This window comes from Chamaea fasciata, unplaced genomic scaffold (assembly GCF_029207755.1).
Source record: "Chamaea fasciata isolate MVZ Bird 193981 ecotype frontalis unplaced genomic scaffold, bChaFas1.0.hap1 SCAF_1, whole genome shotgun sequence".
In the NCBI taxonomy this organism is placed as follows: Eukaryota; Metazoa; Chordata; class Aves; order Passeriformes; family Sylviidae; genus Chamaea; species Chamaea fasciata.
This window is the reverse complement of record NW_027094086.1, coordinates 118,516,660-118,540,484: the sequence shown is the minus strand read 5'-3', so window position 1 is coordinate 118,540,484 and position 23,825 is coordinate 118,516,660. Positions and strand designations below refer to the sequence as shown.

Sequence of the window (23,825 nt, the reverse complement as noted above, 5' to 3'; positions counted from 1 at the left end):
TTAATGACTATCAATTTAAAGTTAATACGAGCAAATCTTTTGTCTTTCAGAAGAAACCATTTCCTATTTGTGACATTTTCTGTGGTTACCACCATTCACAGAAGTCTTGATCATGCTTGGGCCATTTTCTCATCCAGTACATTTAGCACATAATTTTTAATTATTTATTTGGATAGTAATAATCTTACTATGTCTTCTTTTGATGTATTTCTAAATCAGATATGTTTCTCAGTTTATATTACTGTGCAGATTAATTACCTGCCTTTCTCTGAAAATGACAGCAACATTTTCCAGTCTATTCAAAATACAGTTGTTAAGTTGATTTGTCTTCCTTGCACTCATCGTGAATCCTTACACTGATGTATCCCACTACACCCTATAAGCATCCAGTTTTTTGTTTCCTTTCAGGTCTTTCATGTATGTATCTGCCCTTTCCTGTTAATCATTCCTTCCTTTGTTTTGTGAAATGCTGACTCTTCTCCCCACCATTGTTTCTTCAGTGTTATCAGCCTTAGAGATCCTTTTGGTCATGTTAGAGAGCGCTTTGCTTTTTTCATTTCTCAAAAATGCAGCTGATCACAAGATAGGCTTCCTGTGTGTTCTTCGGAACAACTTGTTTTGCATCAGTCTTATCAAAGCTGTCTTAGAAACAGCTCCACTAGCTTAATTTGCTGTGTCAGTCAATGTTTAACAGATTTCATTATTGAAAAATAGAATTTTTATGAAGTATGATTTTTCAGTTAAAATTCAAATTAATTATTTGGGGAAATAGATAATTTACTTTAAATGAGAAGCAGTCATATTCTTGCCATGCATATTTTGAATCTTTAGAGTTCCTTCTCTCCACTGGAAGGAAAAAGTTGTTATTTTCCTCTTGATGTGTTTAGTATTAAGCATCATTAACTTGCTTAATCAATGGTTATGCTCGTTTCAGACATTCAGAAGTTAATTCTAAAATCATGATATTGGGCTCCAGAATAATCAGAGTGTTAAAAAACAATCTGTGATTTTTGAACAAAATTTTCATACATTGTTTAACACTTTATTCAGACATACAAGATCACAAAAGAGTAGATTAAAAAAGAGTAGAAGTCTTTGAATTTTAGTCACATAATTACAAGAGGTAAAAAAGACCATATTTATCATGGAGTCATCAAAATATTATCAAGTTATCATAAATCTTGTGCAAAAGTAGCAGGAGATCTGACAGTGTTGAATGATACAGACTAAATCCGAAGCCTTAGTAGAAATTTAGAGCTGGATCACATCCAGCATTAAAATTGGTAGGTAATATAAGAAATGATGGACTGTCTTTCTGTGCCTCTCCAAGGAACCAGGATGAAGGTTGGATTGGTTAAAGAGGTTATGGGTTTTTCCACTTTGACATGAGCAGAATGCAGGACCTCCCAAAGCTTTCATGTCCCATCAAGTCTGTGTGACAAACTTGGGTGCAAGCTGAGGATTTCCCCACTTCCCAGATTCCGTTGCCTCTAGCCCCATTTAAATATAAGGTGCAGAAGGTGGGAAAAGGTGCTGAGGGCTAACACCTGCCTTTTCAATTCACTTTCTGCAACAGGGCTTCTGTGTTTATCAAACCTAGAGACATTTCGATTCCTCCCATAATCTCCCACCTTTCCGGGCATGATTCTGAGCTTCACTAATATTGTGAATAAATGTGGCCTGGAAACATTAAAAAAAAAATTCATGGGCACGACATGATCTCTCCAAATACAAGAAGGTCAGCATACAGAAGGCCTTTCTCGAGGGAGGCAATCCAAACCTCTGGGATTTTTACTGGAGTTACGGAGAGACAGTCTGTCTGTGCTGGAATTGATTACTGTCATTGCATGTCAGCTTCTTCTCACGACTCTGGAGTGGGAGGGAGGGAGAGGATCTCATTAAATACATGCAGTGAAGGGTCTAGGGGCCAGGCAGCAACTACCCCTAGCCTCAGATCTCTCTCCTGCAGCCCTCAGAAGATTTGCAAAATTGATCCAGGGCCATTTGAATAGGGCATAGTTGCTCTGAAAGAAATGTTTGCCTGCTCCTCAGTAATTGCCAGCAGATCTTGAAATAAATTATGAGATTGTGATGAACCCATTCAAAGGTATTGAACTTTTTCTTGGCCTGTCACAAAAACTGCTTGTGTTACTGGTAAACATTCTGTTCTTGGGCTGTTACAGCATGGTATATGCAAAAGTGGGATTTTATCCTGAGACAGACCTAGTAAGTCTTTCTGGCTAGTCTTCCCTGGTATAGAAATGTAAAAACCAGTACTAAAGGATAATACTTCTAACAGTTAAGGCATTGATCACTTCAGTTAATTTGCCAGTCAACAACCAATTTTCATATAAATGACTTAGACACACTGAAATACCTCATTTTGCTGTCACTGTCTTTACATTTGCATTTTTCTCTGCAGCCCCTGGCTAAAAAGACTCATCTGAATAAAAGTTTGTGTATGTTGCCATCTTTTAATGATCTGTACATTTTTGTCTTTGACAGTGTATCAATTGCAACAAGAGGCACCACGTCCCAAGAGAATCATCTGTCCTCGGGAGGTCAGTTCTTTTGCTCTATCTTGTTATATCTGATGAATTGTCAGCAGCATATGATTACCAGAAAATCTTTTGTACGGTCTGTGGGTATTATTTGCTTTAACTTTTCTATGCCATTATTTTATATAATCATTTCTGTTAAGGTTGATTAATTATAGCTGGATAATATTTGCTAATTAGGACTGGCAGCCTCATTCAACCGCTAGAAGCACCTCCATTAGACAAGTACTTACCCATCATTGTTTAGTGTGCTTTTCAGTGTACTACCTAAAGTTTTGAGTTTCCTTGTCAAAATAAAGGTGTTTTTCTTCCTGCATCTGCATAATAACGTCTGTGTGATGTGTTTCAACATGATACACATAGTTTCAGTTTGTTGAATGCTTCCTGCCAAGTACTATGTTCAAGTTAAAATACTGAAATGATAGCCAGAGAGCTCTGTTCTCTCACAGAGACTTTGAAGAATATAGAATATATAGAAATCTGCAGGGCTGCAGGTTTAGCTGCGTCATTTTGTCCCCTTGTTTTCTTCTTCTGTATTTCTCCATTTCTACTTGCTTTAGTATGTCAGTTCATCAACCTGCATAGCATAATAGTAATGGAAAACATGTAGATGTCTCTGCTCATTTCCAAAAAACTGCAATAGCTTTATCTCCTCTAATGTGAGGGACAAATTTTGTGCAAATAGACATGTGATACTAGCAGCAGAAATACTGAACAGGATGTAAAAGATGATGTGCAGGAAGAAACCACAGCTTAATGGTGTGATACACAGCTCTACTCCCAGACATTATCCTGAGCTCTCTCCTGCTTCCCACACTGTGTGCCCATGAAAGCAGAGTCCTAGCATCTCTCAAACATTTACATACTGTCTCAAAACACTTCTGTGTGACGCAGGAGGTTTTGTAGCAAGGCACAGGTTCGTGAAGAAAATCCATTGCAAAGGCAGGAATTGAGTACAGTTTACCTGAGTCCACCCAGAGCCTTAACTAAGGGAGCTCTGCATTTTTCTCTCAAGTGCCCTCCACTAGTGGCAGGCAGGGAGAGCAGGCTCTTGGCCTCAGTCTGGAAGTCTGCAAGTCCTGTCAGTTTGGGATGGTCTCAAGACATATACAGAGGATGCTAAGAAGGACAAGCAGAACACCAGAGTGGGTGAACTCTTGTGCCGTCCTTTTTCCCTGTCAAAGATGAGGCTTGGGGAGAAGTGTGTGCTAGCCCTCTGGGACTTCACTGCACATGTGCTGACAGGTTTCATCAAGACCTTCCTCTCCGAAATCCTCATGCAAACCAAAGGACAGTTAGGTCTCTGTGGCTGGTATTCTTAAAAGGAGAGGACAGTAAGGTTTTTACTGAATTAATATCACGTAACAGATATCAAACTAGTCATGGTATAGATAAAAATACAAAGTTTTTAAGGTAAAAAATTAAGGTTAATAATTCATTTTCTTCCAGCACAGTCTTAGAGGAGTTCCTTTCTTTTCTTGATATAATAGTTTATCTATTTTACCGATTTCACTACTTTGAGGAAGGACTTGTCTTTAGAAAACCTGATTAATAAACACTGAATGCTTACTTGTCTACAATATGAACTCATCTTGGTGAGAATACAAATTAATCTGTATAAATTTAATCCAAAATGCATTATTTGCTAACTCAAATGTAAACATTTTCTATTTTGCCTCCATGACAGAAAATTTGAATCAAAGTAAAATAGTCAAAGTAGTGTAGCAAATGTATTATTGTTCTAGAAACAAGATTATCCACACAAGGGGAGTGAATGTGCAGCTGTGAACTCCTTACCAGTGTGCTGTATTTAACTTATTTCCTTGAACTCAAGACCATTTTATGTACAACTGAAGTTATACTTTTTACCTGAGGTTTAAAGACCATACATATTTAGTGCCTTTTCAGGTCACTTCCAAAGAAGTGATCATATTAATTTAAAAAATCATATTAATTAATTAAAGATTAAACATAATATTAATTAAATAAATACATAACTGACAAAGCAGAACATAACAAAATAAGCAAAAGATGTCTGTTTCACATAGCCGGTGTTTGGTTCTAACTAATGAACAATTTTCAGTTGCTCGCTTCATAGACTGCAGAGTCCTATTTTGAGTTGTTTGGATTTTTAAGTTAGTAAAACAGCTGAAAGTACAGAGACTTTATTTAGTGATTGGTATGTAAAGCAGTATGAATTCCCACAAATATGATCTTTGGTCCCTGTTACTTGGATTTTGACTCTTTGTGTAGCTCAATTGTATGTGTTCACAGCCTGATTGCCAGAAACCATTCTCTGACCCAAGAGCCAAAAAACTACTATGACACTGCTGATGTACATTATTTTTGCATATAGTTGGGGAGGTGGGGCAGATGGGATGTCCTCATACCTAGAAGATGGCAACATATACAAATATGTGGTTCATATTATCAGTTTATATTTTAAAGTAGAACTACACAGTGGCTTTATAGAGCATCACAGGTTGTTTTAAAGAGGAGATTCAGGACTCTGCTCCTATGGCACCAACTACCTATTTTTTTAGCACACAGTCTTTAAGGTGGGTGTTTTGGGCTGCTTTTCTTGATTCTAGTTTGATTTCAGTGTCATGTGATGATTTTACAGGCTTGCTTCACTAAGACGGTGTTTTATTAATACTGAGTTTTCCAGTTACATAGAAAGATCTCAAAATCTAATTTTGTGTTGTTTGTGAAAATATATTAATTGGAAACAGGGTAGTTATTTAGTACACAACTAAATGATGCTTATCCAGTATTTGGAGAGAAGGTGTCAGCAGGATGTGTGGCTGACAGAAAAGATTTGTCTCCCCATGTGCATATCATAGGAAGTGGACTTTGACGAGGGTATTTCCATGTGTAATTTATTATTCAGACTAATTCAAACAAATCTAAAAATTGCAAATAAGTTGAAATCCCTCGCGCTTGGGGGAAGATGCCTTTCGTAGTTGGCAAATTCTACACTGTTTGCAAGGAAATTAAAGCATCTGCTGCAAACCGAATCTGTAACAACACATAAACAAAGATCGTAGGTTCTTTTTTCTTTCACCATTTAACATTTTCATCATTCCTCCATCTTTTCCATTGTCATCTTTCACATTCTCCATGTTCATTTGCTCTTCCATTACTTCTCTGTTGCTCCATAGTCACAGGGGTTTTAGCCTCAGAGCTCTGCATTTCTGTCTACTAATTTGTGCAGATTTCTTGATAAACTATACTGTGGAGACAAAAATCACCTCTCCTGATATGTAAACCACCAGACTAAAAGCTGGTCCTGTAAATAAAACATGAACATTTATATCCTTGTGTCTTTGAGCTTTGCTATCACGATTTGCCTTTTCTTCTTTGGTTGTATAAATACCTTGTCAGCAAAAGCAGGTTGTTCCTGCAATGGGAATAATATTGGATGAACCATTCGGGCTTCAGGTATCCAACGTCTTCTAATTAATCACCACTGGCAGCAGACGAGTGTGAATATCCTACCTTCCCAATAACATTGGATTTCTGCCAATATCCTCATTTGTAACCATATTCCTTCCAGCAGTGTTTTAATGATTTAGCTTTTAAATAGAAAAAGTTCCATTTAAAAGCACTGTTCAGGTGGAGGAGTAGCTTTTAAATATTGGTGTGGTGATAGGAACCAAAGAATCCAATCTATGTCACAAGGAACTCATAAGGTGTCTTTTAGGGTTTGTTCTACAGAAATGCTTAGGAAATAATTACATGCTCAGAAAATAACTCAAGCTTTCAACTTCTTTGTTTTATTCAAAATGAACATGTCAAATGATTCTTAATTTTAAGAAGTATTTCAGGAGTAGATTATTCAAAGTTAAAATATAATTTTTAAAAATGGAGGCTTTAACAAAGTAATAGAATTAAGGAAGGATGGTGACATTACTTTGGACTATTTTTGGTTAAACAATAGGCACATTCAAAATTTTTTTCAAAGAGGGAATGAGTCTTACTCATGAGTTCTTGGATTATTTTTGTAGAAATATTCATACCTGTGAATGGTATTCCCATTCTGTGCCAAGAAATCCTTAATTGCTGATAGCAATTTTTGAGACTGGTGAATTTGTCTGCATTAGACCTTCCACATTCCTAACAGTGCCTTGGCCAAGCCAGTGTCAGCAACACTGAGAAACTTGTCTAAATTTCCCTAGTGTAGACAAAGCCTTAGAGCCCTAACTTATATTATTATGTAGAAAAATGTCAGTTAATTGCCTTTCTTGTCATTCTGAATTCCAAATAGGTTGTGTCAGAAGCAATAGAGATTATTGTTTCTGCCTTTTACTGTATAAAAATTATGGTATCTTGACTAAAAACAAATATGATTATGAAAGGGAGACTGTTCTCTGAAAAAAAATCCTTTTTCTTTTTGCTTAAGTCATTGTAAGAGATTAAAATAATGATGGCATCTTAGAGTGTCCTGCTGAGAGTCTTTAACCATCCAGAGGGTCAGAAACTGTTTTGACCCTCTGGGTATCCATTACCTAGATTTATCAAAACAAGTGTATAGATAATGGCATTTCATAGAGCATAGCTGTTGAAATGGTCACTGGCAGGTCTCTAAAGCTGTTGCCATCTTGTGCATTACCAGCTGCAAATGTACAGGGTTATTGCACATTTCCGAAACTGAACTGTTGCAAATTAATATTTGCTCAGTTCTCACCAAAGCTTCTTCTGAAGCATGGGATTCAAGCTGAGAACAGTGTAATTGGAGTAGTATCATTTAAACAACTGCGATATTAAAAACAGTGGTTACTTTTATCAGTCCTTCTTTCAGATACAACAATACTTTATACTGTTACGTTAGGAAAAGCTTGTGATTATGCAAGTTTGAGCAAGGTTGTTAAAATTCAGCCTTAGTAAGATATTTGAATAGTTTACCTGACTGGATAATAAGTATTTAATCCTTGCAATAAGTCTTCCATGAATTCCCTTATTCTGCTCACTTAGTGACCTTTACAAGCTGAATATTTCCTCTCTGCCTCTGCCCTCATCTTTCCAAGAACAATTTCTGTGCTGTGGTAAAGTAATAGAGAGCTGTAATAGGGCATTGAAATTGGCCATAAAATTGGTGGTAAATAATGGGAGTAAATGGGAATTTTCATGGCACTTGTTCAAATCACTCTACTGCAAAAAGTCAGACACTGCCATGAGGTGTCTTTTACTGTCAGTCCTGAGAGCTTCTCTGAGATAATTCAGAATATTATATTATCTTTCCCTTAGAAAGAAGCCTCAGAACACACACAGTGACACACCAAGAGACCCCATTAGCCAGCAATTAAGTGAAAATGAGCAGAATAGTGCTGAAAACTGTTTTTGTTAATGAAAATGTTTGTACATATAAGACTTAATGGAGCCTATATTTTCAAATTCTTAAAATATTGCTGATGTTTTAATTGTGTTTTTATCATCCTCTTTATGATAGAAACAAAGAGGACACAGTAGTAATCTGTGGGCAAATGAGGCTAAAGAGCAGTTTTGAATAGACAATGACAAAAGGAGGAAAGTTCTTCAGCTGAAACCCATAGCAAGGAAGTGGGAGGCCTGGCTGCACTGATGGTGGCTGAGAATAGTTGAAGGCCAGGGACGGTGTTCAGTTAAACTGGTGCCGAGGGCCCGTTGAATGTCAAAACATATTGTATCCAGCATCCCTCTAAACTGGCTACCCTCAGGTTTTTCTACATAAATTTAAATTGTGGGTTTAAAATTTTGCAGAAAAATGACATTTTTCTGTAGAATCTCCGTAGTGATTTTTTCTCCACAGTATGCCTGTGGTTTGCAGCTGAAGGAAAAGAAAGAAGAGAGGCTGGAATATTGCTTGCCCAAAATTCCCTTGTAGTCATCATATCACAGAAATTTGCTGGTGCTTTTTTCCAAGGCGTTTTAGTGACTGACAGGAAATCTCATCTCTCCTAGAGTCCATGAGTCTTGCAGTCTCTCTGCTGTAATACTGAGTTGGTGGAGCACTCAGACGAAGCCACATCATTCTCATTTTAACAGTCCATTGACTACTGAACAGAGGAGAAAGCTTCCTAATTATTCTGCAGGCATGATAGTAAATATTTCACTTAAGTAGTTACAGCTAAACAAAACTAGAAGAGGTTTATCTGTTTCACTTGAATCTCCTCAGTTTTGATTTACTAATGGTCTAGGTTATGATTTGCAAATTAGACTAGTGTTCATCTTCATCAGAGGAATACAGTATGAACCAGTTAGTGCCTTTATTGATCACTGTGAAATGGAAAAGTTAAAACCATCTTTTTGCAAGACATGATGGTAAGCTCTGACTTGTTTGATGAGCACAAACAGTAGGTAGCTGTCTTTATGGACTGATGAACATGCTAATTATCCCTCTGGGTTTCCTTGAAATCTTTGCAGTTTCATGCTCCCTTCCATCTCTCCTTGGAAGTGCGTGATGCATGTGTGTGTCTGTGATTTTTGCTATTCTCCTAGATTTTTATTTCCTTTTATCCTTGTTACATATCACTCTTTTAAGCAGGTTCTTTTTATTTAGACATGGTGTTGAATATAAGAAGTTTTCAAGCCAAAATAAATGAAATCCTCTTTCATATCTTGACCTAGATAAAGTTTATCAATAAGCCTATGTGTAAGTGAAAAAGCTATGTGCTTATACAGGTTTACACACCTGTTTTAATTTAGGCCAGTATTCCTTGTGCCTTTAGAAGGGGGTCTTACTGTCTGTGCTCTCTGACTTTGTGTCTGGTATCTTTTCTCAAGTTCCAAGATGAGGAACTGTCCTGGTTTAACTGCAGCCAGCAGCTAAGCCCCACACAGCCACTCAATCGCTGCCCCACCAGTGGGATTGGGGAGAGAATCAGAATAATAAAAAGCAGAAAGCCCATGGGTTCAGATAAAGACAGTTTAATACGGAAAGCAGGAGCTGCACACACAAGCAAAGCAAAACAAGGAATTAATTCACCACCTCCCATGGGCAGGCCGGTGTTTGGCCATCCCCAGGAGACCAGGGCCCCATCAGGAGTAACTGTTACTTGGGAAGACAAACACCATCACCCTGAATGTTCTGCCCCACCTCCTTCCTCTCCCCTCTTGATGTACTGAGCATGATGTCCCATGGTCTGGAATATCCCTCTGGTCAGGTGGGATCATTTGTCCCAGTTTCCCAAGAACCCCAGCCTCTCATCAGCATGGCAGTACAGAAAGCAGAAAAGGCCTTGCTTCTGTGTAAACCCTGCTCAGCAGTAAAAAGAAATTCTCTGTTACCAACTCTGTGTTCATCACAAATCCAAAACTTGGCCTCATACCAGCCACTGTGAAGAAAATTAATTCTACCCCAGTCAAAACCAGGAACTCAAGAGTATTGAGCAACTGATGAATTTGTATTTCCTAATACAAATAAATATAGAAACTTTGCACATCTCTCTATCTTCCTATATTTCCTGTATGTGTTTGTATATAGCTAAAGACAAGAATGATCAAATCAGTCGGTTACACACATCTTTTTGGAACTGTGGCATGTGTCATAGGAATGTTTTAGTTCTTCTCAGTTGTTACAGAAGGATCCAGAGCATTGATGTGGCTTACTGCATTTATCTGATGCTGCTGGAGATATTTTTCTTCCCATTTAAATGACTCAACAGATCGTTCTTGGAAAAAAGGAGCATCGTTTGAATGTTATATTCAAATATTTCATCCTGCATTCAGGGTAACATCGATATTCCTTTTACATTTAATGATGCCCTTACTGAGTGACTGGAAGCTGCATAACAAAATAGATGACTCCTGCTTTTGCTGTTGAAATTGTTTGAACCTGACCCTGTCTCCCCTGACTGTTTAGCAGCAGCCTTCTTGATTAAGATTTATTTCATTTTATTTTAGCTCATGTTCAAGGGACCATTATTTTCTTTACAGGATGAGAAAATATTTGGATTTTCTTCTCCTATTCAATCTTGATCTTTTCTGTTAGAGCTGAGTATATACAGAAATACATTATGGTTTAGTAGAAATAGAGATGTCCATGTTGGGAGAGATTTTTGTTATCTTCTGGAGTCTATAGTGTTTTGTCTGGTATATTGATTATTGGCTGCTGGTCAGCTTGTTTAAGGTCACAGAAGGGAAACAAACCTGAGTTAAAAATACCCTCAGAAAGGATGGCTTAAAGCAGTTCTTTTGAAAGTTTGGTACAAGCAACTAAGTGAACTTATTATTTGAATTAAATTATTTGAATATAATTTGTCTTTAAAAATGGTAGAAATAACCTTGACTGAGTGGAAATCAACCTGCAGTAAGTGCCACAGTAACAGTCACATCTGTGGAGCTTCCTGTGTTTCTTTGTTATGTGCTATCCTTCTGCAAAGGAGTCGTTATGGATTTTACCTTCTCCATAGGTTGCAGCATGCCATCAGAGCAGAGATGTACAGCTTTGAACAGCAGTTAATTAAAGCATTCTTTCTGCTCTTCACTTTTGTCTTATATTACTTTACATTCTTTCTAGTGGTGAAGAACACTCCTACCTTCTGCCTGGCACTGTAAATTTTTCCACAGAATTATTTTGTTGGAAGATACCAAACACAGTTTGGCACTCCATTATAATGATGATGGATTTAAACTGGCTTCTGTTATTTAGTTAAGTGGTGACAAGTTTATCACTTGAAGGCTTGGCTTTCTCTTCCAGAACCATTGTCTTGGTGCCTTGCCTTCTTGGTGCTGCCTTCTCTTCTGAGAGCCCTCATAGAGGTGGGCAGAGTACTATTGTTTTCTTGTATGTGATTTTTACAGCCTGTTCAAGTCTGCTCCTTGCTTACCCCTATCTCCTGAGAACAGCCCAGGCAGAGATGAGGAATAGGCTGGACTGTGCTATCTTGGGGCCAGAAGAAACTCAAGATGTTGTCATCCCTGTGTCAAGAAGATATGTTTGCATAACTTAAAGCCTTGAAAAAGGCTTCATGCAGATGTCTTGACTGCCTCTGCTTATTTAGTTAGTTTAATTAACTTTTTTTTTAGTTCAATCTTCTTTTTTAAGCAGTTTAAGCCTATTTCTTCTTGTCACATGTAGTCAACACACAGACAACAAATTTATTTCCTTTGGAAAGCAGCCTTTTTTGTACCTATCTGCTACAGCCCCTCTCTATCTTCTGTACTTTAGGCCAATTTTTCTTCATGTCTTTTCACAGTTGCTAAAGCCCTGCTCACTCTGTTTATTTACTCCAGTCCTTCTTGAGACATGGCGCCGAACTCACAGTCAGTATTCCATCTTTCTGAGTGGACATCACAAGGAGAGGATTATTCTAAGGTGTCTTGTCAGCTGCATTCTTGGGTTTGTACCTCAGTATGACGTTCTGGGTTTGGCAGTTTCCGCTTCAGACAGCATCCAGTGATTCAAGTTCATTTATTGATCTGTAACAATGGCAGGATCCTTTTCTGCAGAGATCTGTCTAGTCACTGACCCTCTGGTGTTTTGAATAGATTTGACATCTTGCTCCCAGCTGCTTTCTTGGAGGCACTGTAATCCTTTGCTCTCTCATGGCTAAATGTGCATCCCTCAGGTGGCCACAACGTTGGTGTCTCCGTGGCTCTGTGACTGACTGATAAAAGGAGGTGCACACTCTCAAACCATTCGTGTCACCTTTCTCTCTGGACAGCTTCTGGCACATGGGCAATGCAGGTGGAGTATGTTCTGGGGACTTGGGTTGGTTTCTTTCTGAGGAATGCCTTTGCTCCTCCCTCACCACACAATCAAAGTACAGCAGCAGACTCAGGAAGTTACACATGGCATTGACTGAAAATCTTAAGGGAGAAAACCATATTTTCATTACATAGGGTGCACTGTAAGTTCCACAACTGGTCTGTCCTTGGCTGGGGACTAGAGATGTTGTGTTGCTGCTATTCCTACTGACCAAATTAGCAACAGGCTTTGTGGTGTGAAACATTTTGCAAAACCAAGAGTTGTTTCTCTTTGAAAACCTGGTGCCAGAAAGCCTGATAAGGTAATAAAGGGAAAAAAATGGTTAAAAGGTAAAAGAAAAAGAGATAAATATTTCCCTTCCAAAAGAATGTTCTCAAGTTGCTTAAGAATCATTGGTGTGAAATAATTTGTCCTATTTGGAGAGAATTTTAGACATGTTAACTGATTTAAGTAGAATTTTTCCTTTTAAAAATGCGGAGGCAAAAAAAGGTTTTATAGGAGTAAAGAAATACAGCATAGTTTTCCTTCATTCCATTTAACGGGGGCTTGCAATTTCTCTTAATCCATTTTGGTTGTTGATTGTAGGTATAAAGTTTGCAGTGGGCTTATGATAAATCTGCCAAAAGCTGAACAGTAGAGACAATAAACTCCTTTTCTTTACAGTTTGTTGTTTTACTGTGTTTGTCTTGAAAACTTCTCTTCCAACCCTTCTATTTCTCTTTATGTCAAACTGAGCTGAAAAACATATTTATATCCAGTCAACCAGAGTTACTGAAAAATAATTAGGATTGTTCCAAACAGAAAATATATCCGATTAAACTTCCTTTGGGAAAATGCCTCACTGCCTGCGCTGAGTAAACACATCAACATTATTAACTCGTGGATCGTGTTTCTCTGTTCTGTATTTTGAAGAACAGAGAACCAGGTGCAGCTACCCACCTTATTGGTTCCCTTCCCCTTTTATATTCTCATCATGGATGTATTAAGGTAGTGGCTGAAATGGGTCCACAATGTTATACTGTGCTGGCCCTTATGACTTAGAGAATTGCTGTCCTAGGGGAATTTCTAAACTTCCATTCCAGCATTTCTAGATTTCAGCTCTGGCCACTGGATAAGGAAATATGACTTGTGCAATGAAACGGAAGAGAAATTAATTTTTTCTGAAATTAGGGTTATTCTATTTCTGTGGTAGTACTTACGCAGAAAGAATTCTTCAGGGTATCTTGAAATCTTGAGTGCAGTGTGGCTCGGATGTCGATGCTTGCAATGAAAATCTGTCACATTAGGCGATGCTCACCTCCTGCCTTCATGATTCCCAGTAGTTTTGTGATGAGTTATCTTGCAGAGTGGTGTGGGATTTTAATACAATAATCTGTACATTAGTGGGAGTATGTCATGCTAGGGCTAAACCATCCTGGCCAGAAGAGGAGCCACAAATCCCAGTGCATTGAAATTCAGTAAACTTCAAAATTATGTAAACACTATATATTGAATTAGCTCAGATAGGTAGTTCATTTTAAGAAGGCTTATTTTCTTCTCAGTGTTGACATCAAATCCAAGTACAACCTTGAAGGATATGCTGTAACACTGTAAAAAATTAGACTGTGAACAAGCAAGGGGTTTTTGTGGGTGGGAGAGGCAATCAGGTTTGGCAGGCTGGAGTATGCAGAGTCTCTCAAACATGAGCTTCCAAAGGCCTTTGTAGAGTGCCAGGAGAGCTGTGCAGGGTTTCATTTCTCTTTGAGCATGCATCAAGATTAGATGTCATTGAATGTTGCTGGCTTTGTAAGATTACTGGATTAGTAGTGATTTAGGTTGTTTTACCATACATCTTATTTCCTGATCAATGTGACATGAGTTTTAAACAATTTTGGCATTCACTGGTGTTTCACAATTTATACAACTATGAATTTCATTAATGGTTTTCAGCATATTCCCCATGGTTTCTGGAACAACAGCCAAAAATGCCTGCTCTGGAAGAACATTTTTGGTTTGAAATTGGCAATAATGCCTTTTTCTAAGCCAAAAAATTATCATCTCACATTTGAATTGAAAGCTGCCACATACTTTTAGTGGAGAAGGAGAAACCATTTAATTTATCTTCTGTACGGGGGAAGTAAAAACAAGCTGTGATGCTCTTCAAGGCAAAATATGCTTTCACTAGTGAAGAGCTGTAATTTGTCTTAGGTAATTTTCCTCATTTTTGTACTTTGTTTTTGTTTGTTAGCGTAAGAATCCATAAATGATTCAAACCCTCTGATTTCTCCCCTTGCTCCGTGTCATGGGAGTTATGCATTAGAGCCAACTGGTTGCCTAGGAAAGGCGTCTCCTTTTTCAGCAAGGAAGTTGTGAGGACTATACTGAAAGTGATGACAGTGTTCTTCATGGGCATTATCTATGCAAAAATACCTCATGTGTCCTCAGAATAGGGCTGATTGTTCTGGGCTCCTACCACCAGGAAATAGTCACTTCCCTACCTGTGGATTTTCTGCTCTTTCCACTGCTGAGAGTTTTTTTAGGTGGATCTGCTTGACTTTGTGTGTGCAAGCCCATTTATAACAGCAGAGGGAAAGCTAATCCCAACTGAATTTCAGTCACCTTTGCCTTCTGGAATATATAGAATTTCCCTTGAAGTTTTTACAGAGTCTGCAGTCGGCACAAAACAGACCTACTGGCTCCTTTGATATTTTTAAGCCTCTGCTTCATCAATTGTGCAGGCTTTTGGTTTATTTCCAAGTTCAGTCCAACATTCTGGTTTTGATGTAGAGATCCTGATGTTATTTTTGATCTTTTATCTTGCTTTAACTTTGTTTCCTTGTGTTTGTTCCTAGTGGTAAATTTGGTTAGGACAGAAATTATTATTTCAGGGTAAAGGTTGCAGTAAGCACAAGAGGGGATTTTTAGATTCTGAGGCACCTGGATGGGCTGACAGATCAGGAGCTTCATTTCAGGAAATACTACAATATCTTTCATGTCTAAAGCCAATGCTGAAGTTGTGGTGATTTTAGACACATGAATGCTAAAATATGTTGGAGTGAAGGTTTCTGTTCTATGGAATAGGAGGAAGAAGAGAAGTAGAGAGGCTTTGTGTGGATTCTCAGTAGAGCAAATCTTTTAACTAATGAACAGCAGGGAAAGTGGAAATCACATTATCCAGTGTGGTTCAGTCAGTTGCTAGTCAAATTATAAAAATTTCACATAAAAGTTTCTATTTTTGCATGAATAGTGTGAGAAGGATGAAAAAATTGCCTCTCTTTGTTCAAGGAGTTATTTCCAGGTTGTGTTTATACCTGACATATATGTATTGCTTCATATATATACATATATACATATGGGGGAACCTGTGCTTAAAGCTAATTTCAAAGGTGGGTCTGAGTAACTCTTTCATTTTTCTGAGGTAGATTGAAAGTGTTGGGGTTTATTCTGCATATAAATGCAATCAAGGTAAATCAGTGTTTTAAAACAGAAGCAAATTCTGACTACTAAATGAAAGTCATGCTTTACTTCTTTTGTCTAAGTGTTTTATTTGGCAATTTTCAGTGTACTGAGTAGCCTTTGTTTCCATGAAAGAGAAGATTGCATTTGGTGGTCTTATGTAACCCAGCTTCTGATACCCAATTTTTGAGTTGCCAGCTAAGTCTATGCTTTCAAGGGTTATTAAGGTCTATAAGGATGACAAGAAGTCTGCACAGTTCCAAGATAATAGTCATACAGTGCTATTGAAAATGAACCTATGAACAACCTCCTTTCAGAGGTAATACATCTTTTCTTGATATTATTTTTTTACTTAAAAATAGAAAGTTGAATTCACGCACTTTCTTCTCTAAGATCCCATATCTGCACATGGAAGCACAGCACCTGCACTTGGCAATTCCTTTGATTTTGCTCTCTCTTCACTTCTGTGTTTTCTTTTCTCTCTTATTCCTGCCCCTCAGAAATGTTTGTATCAAGGTATTATTCCTGGGTAGGAGTTCCAAGGGTATGATACTGCTATTGTTAGTGCCGTGCTAGAAAAGAAATGCCGAGCTGGGAAAGAAGCACAATAAGGACTTGATTGAACTCCCATAGGTCTTCCATTGAAGATTCTCATTATCTTGTACAGACTTTTGTTCATCTTGTGCTGTGTTGTAGCCCTAGTGACTGCAGGGTAGAAAGTCAGCTGCTTCTCTTCAGTGCTTGGCGTGTAGATTATTGAATCAAAAATGTGACAGTTATGCATTTGCTATTCAGAAAAAAAGTAAAAAGAAAACCTTTGCCAATTTAAAGTTTTTATGAGCAAAATAATAATTCATGAAAACAAGAACAAGTGCACTTGCTTCTAGTCAGAGAAACTGAGGGAAAAATCACTAGAGGTGTTTTATGCTAAAGAAAGAAGCAGTCTTGAAACCACAATTTGTACTACATGTGTTAGCACATATGGAGCAGTAATTCCACCCATACAGACATCTTCACTGAGATATACAGAGCTCAGATAATCTTCTTCAATAACTTGGAGAATGTGTATCTTAGATGAAGTTCTGTCACGCTTACTGTATGAAAGCACTGCCCGAAGCTGCAGCCCGGCAAGATGACACTATTGGTGCGCTCTGTAGCTGGAGAGGGAGCGGCTCTTTCTGCAGACACTTGGGTGCGGATGCGCCTGAGCAGAGCTCGGGACGTTAATGATCCCTGGGCGTTAATGAGCGCTCCTTGGGCGTTAATGAGCGCTCCTTGGGCGTTAATGAGCGCTCCCTGGGCGTTAATGAGCGCTCCCTGGCCGGGCCGCGTTAATTGCGGCGCCCGCGGGAGCGGCCCCGCGCCAAGGCTGGGCGGGCGGCGCCCCCTGCCGGCCGCGCCGCGGGAGCCGCCGGGAGGGGACACGGGCACCGGGAATGGCACCGGGAGCCGGGACTCGCCGCGCCACGCGTGCCCAGAGCTCGTGGGTGACAGCTCGGCATCCCTGACGTTTGGTCCAAAGGTCTCTGAAACGACTGGGAGTTCTCTCGGCGACTTCCAGTCTATTGTGGGTCAGGCCCACAAAAGCTTGAGACTTCACGGAATTTAGGACTAGGTCTAAATACATAAAAGCCTGGTTTTTTTCCAAGGATATTAAGCATTTTGTTTTCAGTCAGTCGCCTGACTGAAAAAAAATGTATATAAATGGTATATAAATGTCCTTAAGTATATATAGTATATATACGTAATGCATATGTAATATAAATAAAGGGTATGCAAATGTATACAAAGGGTATATAACAAAAATAGTCTTACTTTATGTTATAAATACTGGTTTGGCAAAACCGTAGTAAAATATTCTTTGTTTGTTTGGTCAGATTTCATACAGTTGTGTGTAGTCCTGTTTTTTGACTGCTGATTCGTGTTTTCCCTCCCAGAAATAGTTCAATAAAACCACCTCTTCTGTTTACATTTTTTTGTTCTTCTGTGTGGTCATGTTCCAGTCACAGTTTTGAGTCTGCAGAATATTGTAGCTTAGATGGGTGCATTAGTCCCCCTTATTAATCAAGAGGAATTTATTTTTATGTAGTTACTTAGAATTATGTATTTTTAATACTTCTTTTCTTTCTTTCAAAATTTAGGTGGAGAACAGACCAAAGTATTATGGAAGAGAGTAAGTGCTTTTCTCTTTTAACTGTCTGTTGGGTATTTCCAAAAGTTATTATTCTAGACCTATAAAAAAAAGGCACAATGGAGGTCTAATAAAATATTTTACTTTACCTTTCACTTCAACTGGGAGCCAAATATAATGAAAGCCTAATAATATCGCTGTGCTACAGTCCATTGCTGCTGGTCACAATCCTTGGATTATGCTGTTGTGTGAGCCTGCATGTTATTTTCACTACTCTCAGGAGAATTCTGGGCAAAAAATGTTGTTTGAGGTATTCCTTCCTTTTACTTTAGTTGTTTCTTAAACCTGCTAGAGTTTTCAGCACTGGCCTGGGAAGGGGAGAAGCAGTTTGCCTCTCTCGCTGCCTTTTTGTGTATGTTCCTTTCACTGCCCTACTGAGTTGTGGAATTATGTGTATGCTGCTGCTTGTGCACCTGCTGTTCTCCCTGCTAAAGTAATGGGGTCCAAAATACCCAAATAAGAGGTGTATTTTTCTATGAATGAAAATAGAAAACCACTAGAGTGTAATTCCTTTGTGCTCAGCAGTCTTTTTGCCAGTAAATAACCAGGCAGGGGCTGTGTTGTGCATTAGCACGGAGATCTGGATAGGTGAAGTTGAAAGGCACAGCCACTGCAGCATGCACCCAGCCTTGGCATTTGGCCTTTGTACTAGAGTAATATGTTGAGAGGCTTGCTGAGTAATATGCTGAGACCCCCGCCCTTATCACTAGCTGAATTACTTAGATCCCGTGTTCTATTTTTTATTCCATCCCAGCCACGCCATCTGTGTTTAATGATCCTTTTTCTACCATCAGAAACCTCAAGGGCCAGTAGCTTCGCCCCTAATTACTGAAGTTTCATTTTTTAAATATTACCTTTGCCAAGGAGGAATTCAGATGCAGCCACTAGAGTACAACAGAGCTGAAGACAGCAGCTAGTTGAGTAACACGTCACACTTCCTACAGCAGGACTTGTAAAACCATTTCTGCAGTCTGTTATCCAGGAACGTGCCTGGGTTTGTGGAGCAGCTGGGCTGACAGGAACTATAAGACCTCACCTTGGTGAACCTGTCCAGGCAAGATCACCTTAGTTATTACCATTCAGAAAGGAGATTTCAGAAGTACTGAGGTAGTCCTTTAAAAGCCGTTGACTCAGTACTCAGTGGTACTTGGAAAGAGAAACAGGAATTTCTAGGGAAAGAAACTGAAAAAGCCATCATTACATTACTATATAAATCTGTGATGTGGCTGCATTTTAAGAAGTGCACATATTTCTGGTCCCTCTCTATCCTTTCCTTCTCCATCCTTTTCTCCAAGGTTATGGGAGAAGAGAAAGGTACTGTGAGGGGCAGCAATGGTGGACTGAAGGGATGCAGCTCCTGCCACAGGAGAACAGGTCACTTCAGTGGTGCCCAAGAAGGGGACGTGCACAGTGCCTTTTTCAAGTTCATTGCCAGAGGCAGCTGCAGAGGCCAAAAGCACCAAGATCTAAAAGGGTTTACAAGTGAGATTCTCAAATATGTGACGGGTAAGGTCACAAGTGATCAGACACAATTGTGTCTAAAGCAGTGATGGATAGACAGGGATAAGAAGTGAAAGAAATATGTCACTGCTTCCTGCACTCTTTCTGTAAGCATTTCTTGTTGGCTGCTGTCAGAAGCAGGCATTAGTTCAGGGGATCTTGTCCCACATACAAGCTCTTTTCATGCTCTTATAAAAATGTACTAAAAATATCCATAAGAAAGCCCAGATTACCCAGTGCTTACCGCCCATGGTTAAAGAAATTTCACAGATGCCCCAAGTGTCACATCCACGTGATTTCTTAAATTGATCACAGATATTTTGTCCTAATATCTAAGCTGATATCTGCTGTATTTTGTGGGGAATAGCTTATGCTTATTATTTTCAATTAAAATTATGAATTGCCCTGAGTTTACTGGTTAAAATCGTGTTTCAGTTATGTCATTTAGAGGATGCTTGTCCCCACCTGTACAGAGGAAAAAGATGAATCAATTCACATTACCTTTAACACAAAGTCACACTAGAAAGGTCATCTAAACCTAATATTTTCAACATGTATTAGTTGTGAAAAGACAACATAAAGGGAATGAAACAATTGCGTTTACATCCAACGTGTTTTTCTTCTCTTTCACTACCAAGCCAGAGGCAGTGTTAGGAATGTGCCACTTCATATGTATTGTCAGAAAAGAGAAAATGCTGAAGGCCAGTAGATTTTAGTGCCTTTTTTTAGACAGCAGCAAAAATAGAAACTTTCTAAACCTCTGAAGAGACCCTCAGAAACTTATCAGCTAGCAAAATGTGCGTAGGAGTTAAGACTCAAACTGCTGTCAAGACTGAATTTGTACCTATGGAGAGATCACAGCTAAATATTGGTTTTCATAAGGTTAATTGTGCATCCTAGGCCCTCTTTCTTTCTTAAAATAGCAATGACAAAAGAATCAGAGAAGTATTGCTTTTTTCCAGCACTGAATGAGGAGCTCCTTGACATGAAGAAAACAATGTTTTTCTCGAGACTTCTTTTTACCACCTTCTACTTTAATATATGCAGAATAGAATTTTGAATAACTGTTTCCTTTTTTGTCTCTGTTTTCCTTACAAATTTGAGGAAGCAATATAATATTAAAATAAAGCAAATTGATAATGAGAAGACCTATGATTTTAATTATACTTAAATATTTATGTAAATAAATATGTATCTTTAAATAACTACATATTTAAATACAATAGTTCAATTTTTTTAAAATGCCTTTTTGCCTAGTTTTCAATTCTGTTGTAAGGCCATTAGAAAGGAAATGAGGAGAGGCATAGGCTGGTAAAAGAGAAAAGTTGCAATAAGAAAAGACAGGGCACTTACAGAAAATAATCTTTGTGTACAACTGAGTTTATCCCAACTGAAAGTGCATTTCCATTTTAATTTTTTTTGTCTGTGCTGAACGTGTCCAGGTCGTGTGACCATCCTACCTGCTCCTTGGATGCTACCTTGATGGCTTAGGCCAAGGTGCTCGAGAGTGCTGAAGTTTTCAAATGTTTTCTGGGGTGGAGAAGGATGTTTTTCTGGTTGGATTATTCTGTAAGTCACTGAAATATCTCCCCTCAGGTTTCATGGGATCATTTCTCGGGAGCAGGCAGATGAAATTCTTGCTGGTGTAGAAGGAGCGTATATTCTTAGAGAAAGCCAGCGGCAACCCGGCTGCTACACTCTTGCTCTCAGGTAAATGCTGGTTTAATGGAGGCTTTTAGTTCCAATGTAAATGTGCTTAATGGAGGGAATTGTATGGGTCGCTTTCGAGTGAAGTCTGCCTCCACTTTACTTAATACAGAGTGTGATACTAGAGTGCTTTTACACCCTCTTGTCAGCAATTTGACTCTCACAATACTGCAGCAACCCAGTCTCCCCTTCAGCACCTGGCTAGGAAGTCCTTTTTTAGAAGCAGTGCCCATTTCCAGATTTATTTTTTTTTTAACCTAGAGTTAAGTTTTGTAAAGATGGATCTTCTCTTTCAAGACTCTATAAAAAATGAGAGTGAATACAGAACAGGAACGCGTCCCAGTAGAGGACACAGCCAAGTTGTCCTTGAACTCAAATGTTGTGTACAAACATCAACAACTATCTATGATAATAAGCCCAAATAAAACTGGAAAATCATGACATCCAGAAGCTGAAAACTGGCAGTTTTCTTCCCCAGTAAGAGCTCAAGTTTTTGTAGGAATACATTGTGAAACATGGGATGCTGCTGCTCAAAGAAGAGGCTGCTATTCAACTGAATGAAAAATGCAGTGGGAATCTAAGCTCCAAACTCACTGCCTCTCACAGGTGCCTTTCCTGGCTTAGCTGTGCCATTCAAAACCTGCCCTCTCAGGTCTTAAGGACACTATGCATTAGCAGCAAGAGGACAAACTATTCATTTGGGTTTTGATGAAACAAACTCCTTGGCAATATTTTGCAATTTTTATAGCATTATTACTCTTGTGAGATATACACAAACTAAAACTCTGCATTTTTACCCTTCTGCTGGTAAGATATGAAGAAAAATCATTTGAGGAGTTACCCCAAGTAGCTGTGATACAGTGCTGAAGTCATGCTTAGAATTTGTATTGATGTGCAGATGGTAAAGCTGGAAAAGCTGGTGAGTCATGCCAACTAAAAAGTGGTGTAAATTAAAACCAATTTGTGTCAGCTGAAAAAGAGCAAACACAATTTTTTAGGGTTTTAGAGGAGATTTCAAAATGAAGAATTAAAAAATAATAAAGGATAAGAATTATGGTAAAATGCCTATTGTTTTGATGAAACAATATGTTTTTTAAATCCATCTGCATAATTACTTGTAGAATCAAATCCGAGTTTAATTATAAATTGGGATTTTATATGAAAAATGTGGGCGAAAAATAAGAGGTTTAAACCACTGGGGTTTGAATTCCCAACAAAATTTGCAAAGACATGCAGTTTTGATGCAATATAAGGACCATTTAACACAGTACTGTATCTTTGAATGCTTCAATCAGTGATGGGATTCCAGCCTCAGTGTCACAAACTGAATGTACTACTACATCACTTGGATTATTGAAACAGTTTAAAAATCCCAATAGATTACAGATGCTGTAAATAGGGCTAGAGTTTTCCCACTTAACTTTGAATATTTAATTGGGCCGTGAATTAGGAGCTTGGTCTCCCTGGCTTCCTGACAGAGCATGATTCAGACCCTTAGGATTTTGATTACTTGGTAGATGCCCATCTCTTTGTTGACTGTAAATATGCCCATATGTGATTAAGCACCCACTTTCTGCACCTCAAAAATGCTTCAGGATGGAAGAGCCTTCCACACAGTCTGAATTCTCTCTCTCTTCTCTCCCTCTGTTTTTTTTCTGGTGTTGGCAGATTTGGTAATCAGACCTTAAACTACAGGTTGTTCTATGATGGGAAGCACTTCGTTGGAGAGAAAAGATTTGAATCAATCCATGATCTGGTTACAGATGGCTTGATAACATTGTATATAGAAACAAAGGCTTCTGAGTATATTTCCAAAATGACAACAAACCCCATATATGAGCACATTGGATATGCCACTTTGCTTAGAGAAAAAGTGTCCCGGAGGCTGAGCAGAACAAAAAATGAATCAAGAAAAGCAAGTGTAACGAGTGAAGAAAATACTCCAGTTGAAAAGGTAAGTATTCAGTTTGAAATTTTCATAATTAACAACAGTCCTTCTATCAAACCTGAGAAGAAAAGGTTTTGTCAGGAGACCTGTTTCTATTTTCCTATACTTTAATAAACATTGCTATTCCACTGCAGAGTTTACATCCTGTTAATGTGACCTTGACTCCCAACTAATATTTGACTAGAGCTTATGATGAAAACTTTCTAAGAAGTACCAAATGCAACTGTTTTCACCCTGTAAATATATGGATATATACCATTTACCTTAGGAGCTGCATCTGAAATTGGTCACAGGTTATATTTGTCCAGGTATATACTCAAGCATTTTCCACAGTAGGGTTATGAATCTGGTTCCCATTGACCCTTCACCACAGCTCAAGTTTGTTGTCTTTCTGTATGTGGTTCAAAGCTCTTCTTCTCTGACAAGCCTTTGGTGGATGGGTCTCAAATTGGGATATTGTGTGTTTTCTTTCCTTCTCATGGATCTGAAATTGGGATGTTGTCTGTTTGCCTCCATTTCTTCTCGCTCTTCTCATTTGAAGTGGGCTTTGCTTGATCTCCTTCTCTTACACACTCATATCCCAGAGCATTGTATGGACTAGGACTTACATGATGATAAACTGAGAATTTTGTGCAGTTAGCAGCCATCTGAAGATGTAAAATTAGAAATTATTTTACATATGAGAAACAGCCTTGTAAGCAGGGACATGTGGATATTTTCATTTCCCAGGTGGTATGGCAGCAAGAGCTGTCAAACAAAACTTTGTTTTTGACTCTGGTCCTTGTGCTGAATTGACTT

General features: G+C 38.5%; 1 protein-coding gene across 1 annotated transcript in view; it reads left to right on the top strand.

Annotated features, from left to right (window-relative positions):
- CHN2 (chimerin 2) overlaps window positions 1-23,825 on the top strand; it is a 158,978-nt gene that overhangs the window by 70,993 nt on the left and 64,160 nt on the right. Inside the window, exons 3-6 of the mRNA XM_066195100.1 lie at window positions 2,506-2,561; window positions 17,823-17,854; window positions 20,969-21,082; window positions 22,748-23,033. Of these exons, the coding sequence (XP_066051197.1) occupies window positions 2,506-2,561; window positions 17,823-17,854; window positions 20,969-21,082; window positions 22,748-23,033 (488 nt within the window). The remainder of the gene's footprint in view (window positions 1-2,505; window positions 2,562-17,822; window positions 17,855-20,968; window positions 21,083-22,747; window positions 23,034-23,825) is intronic.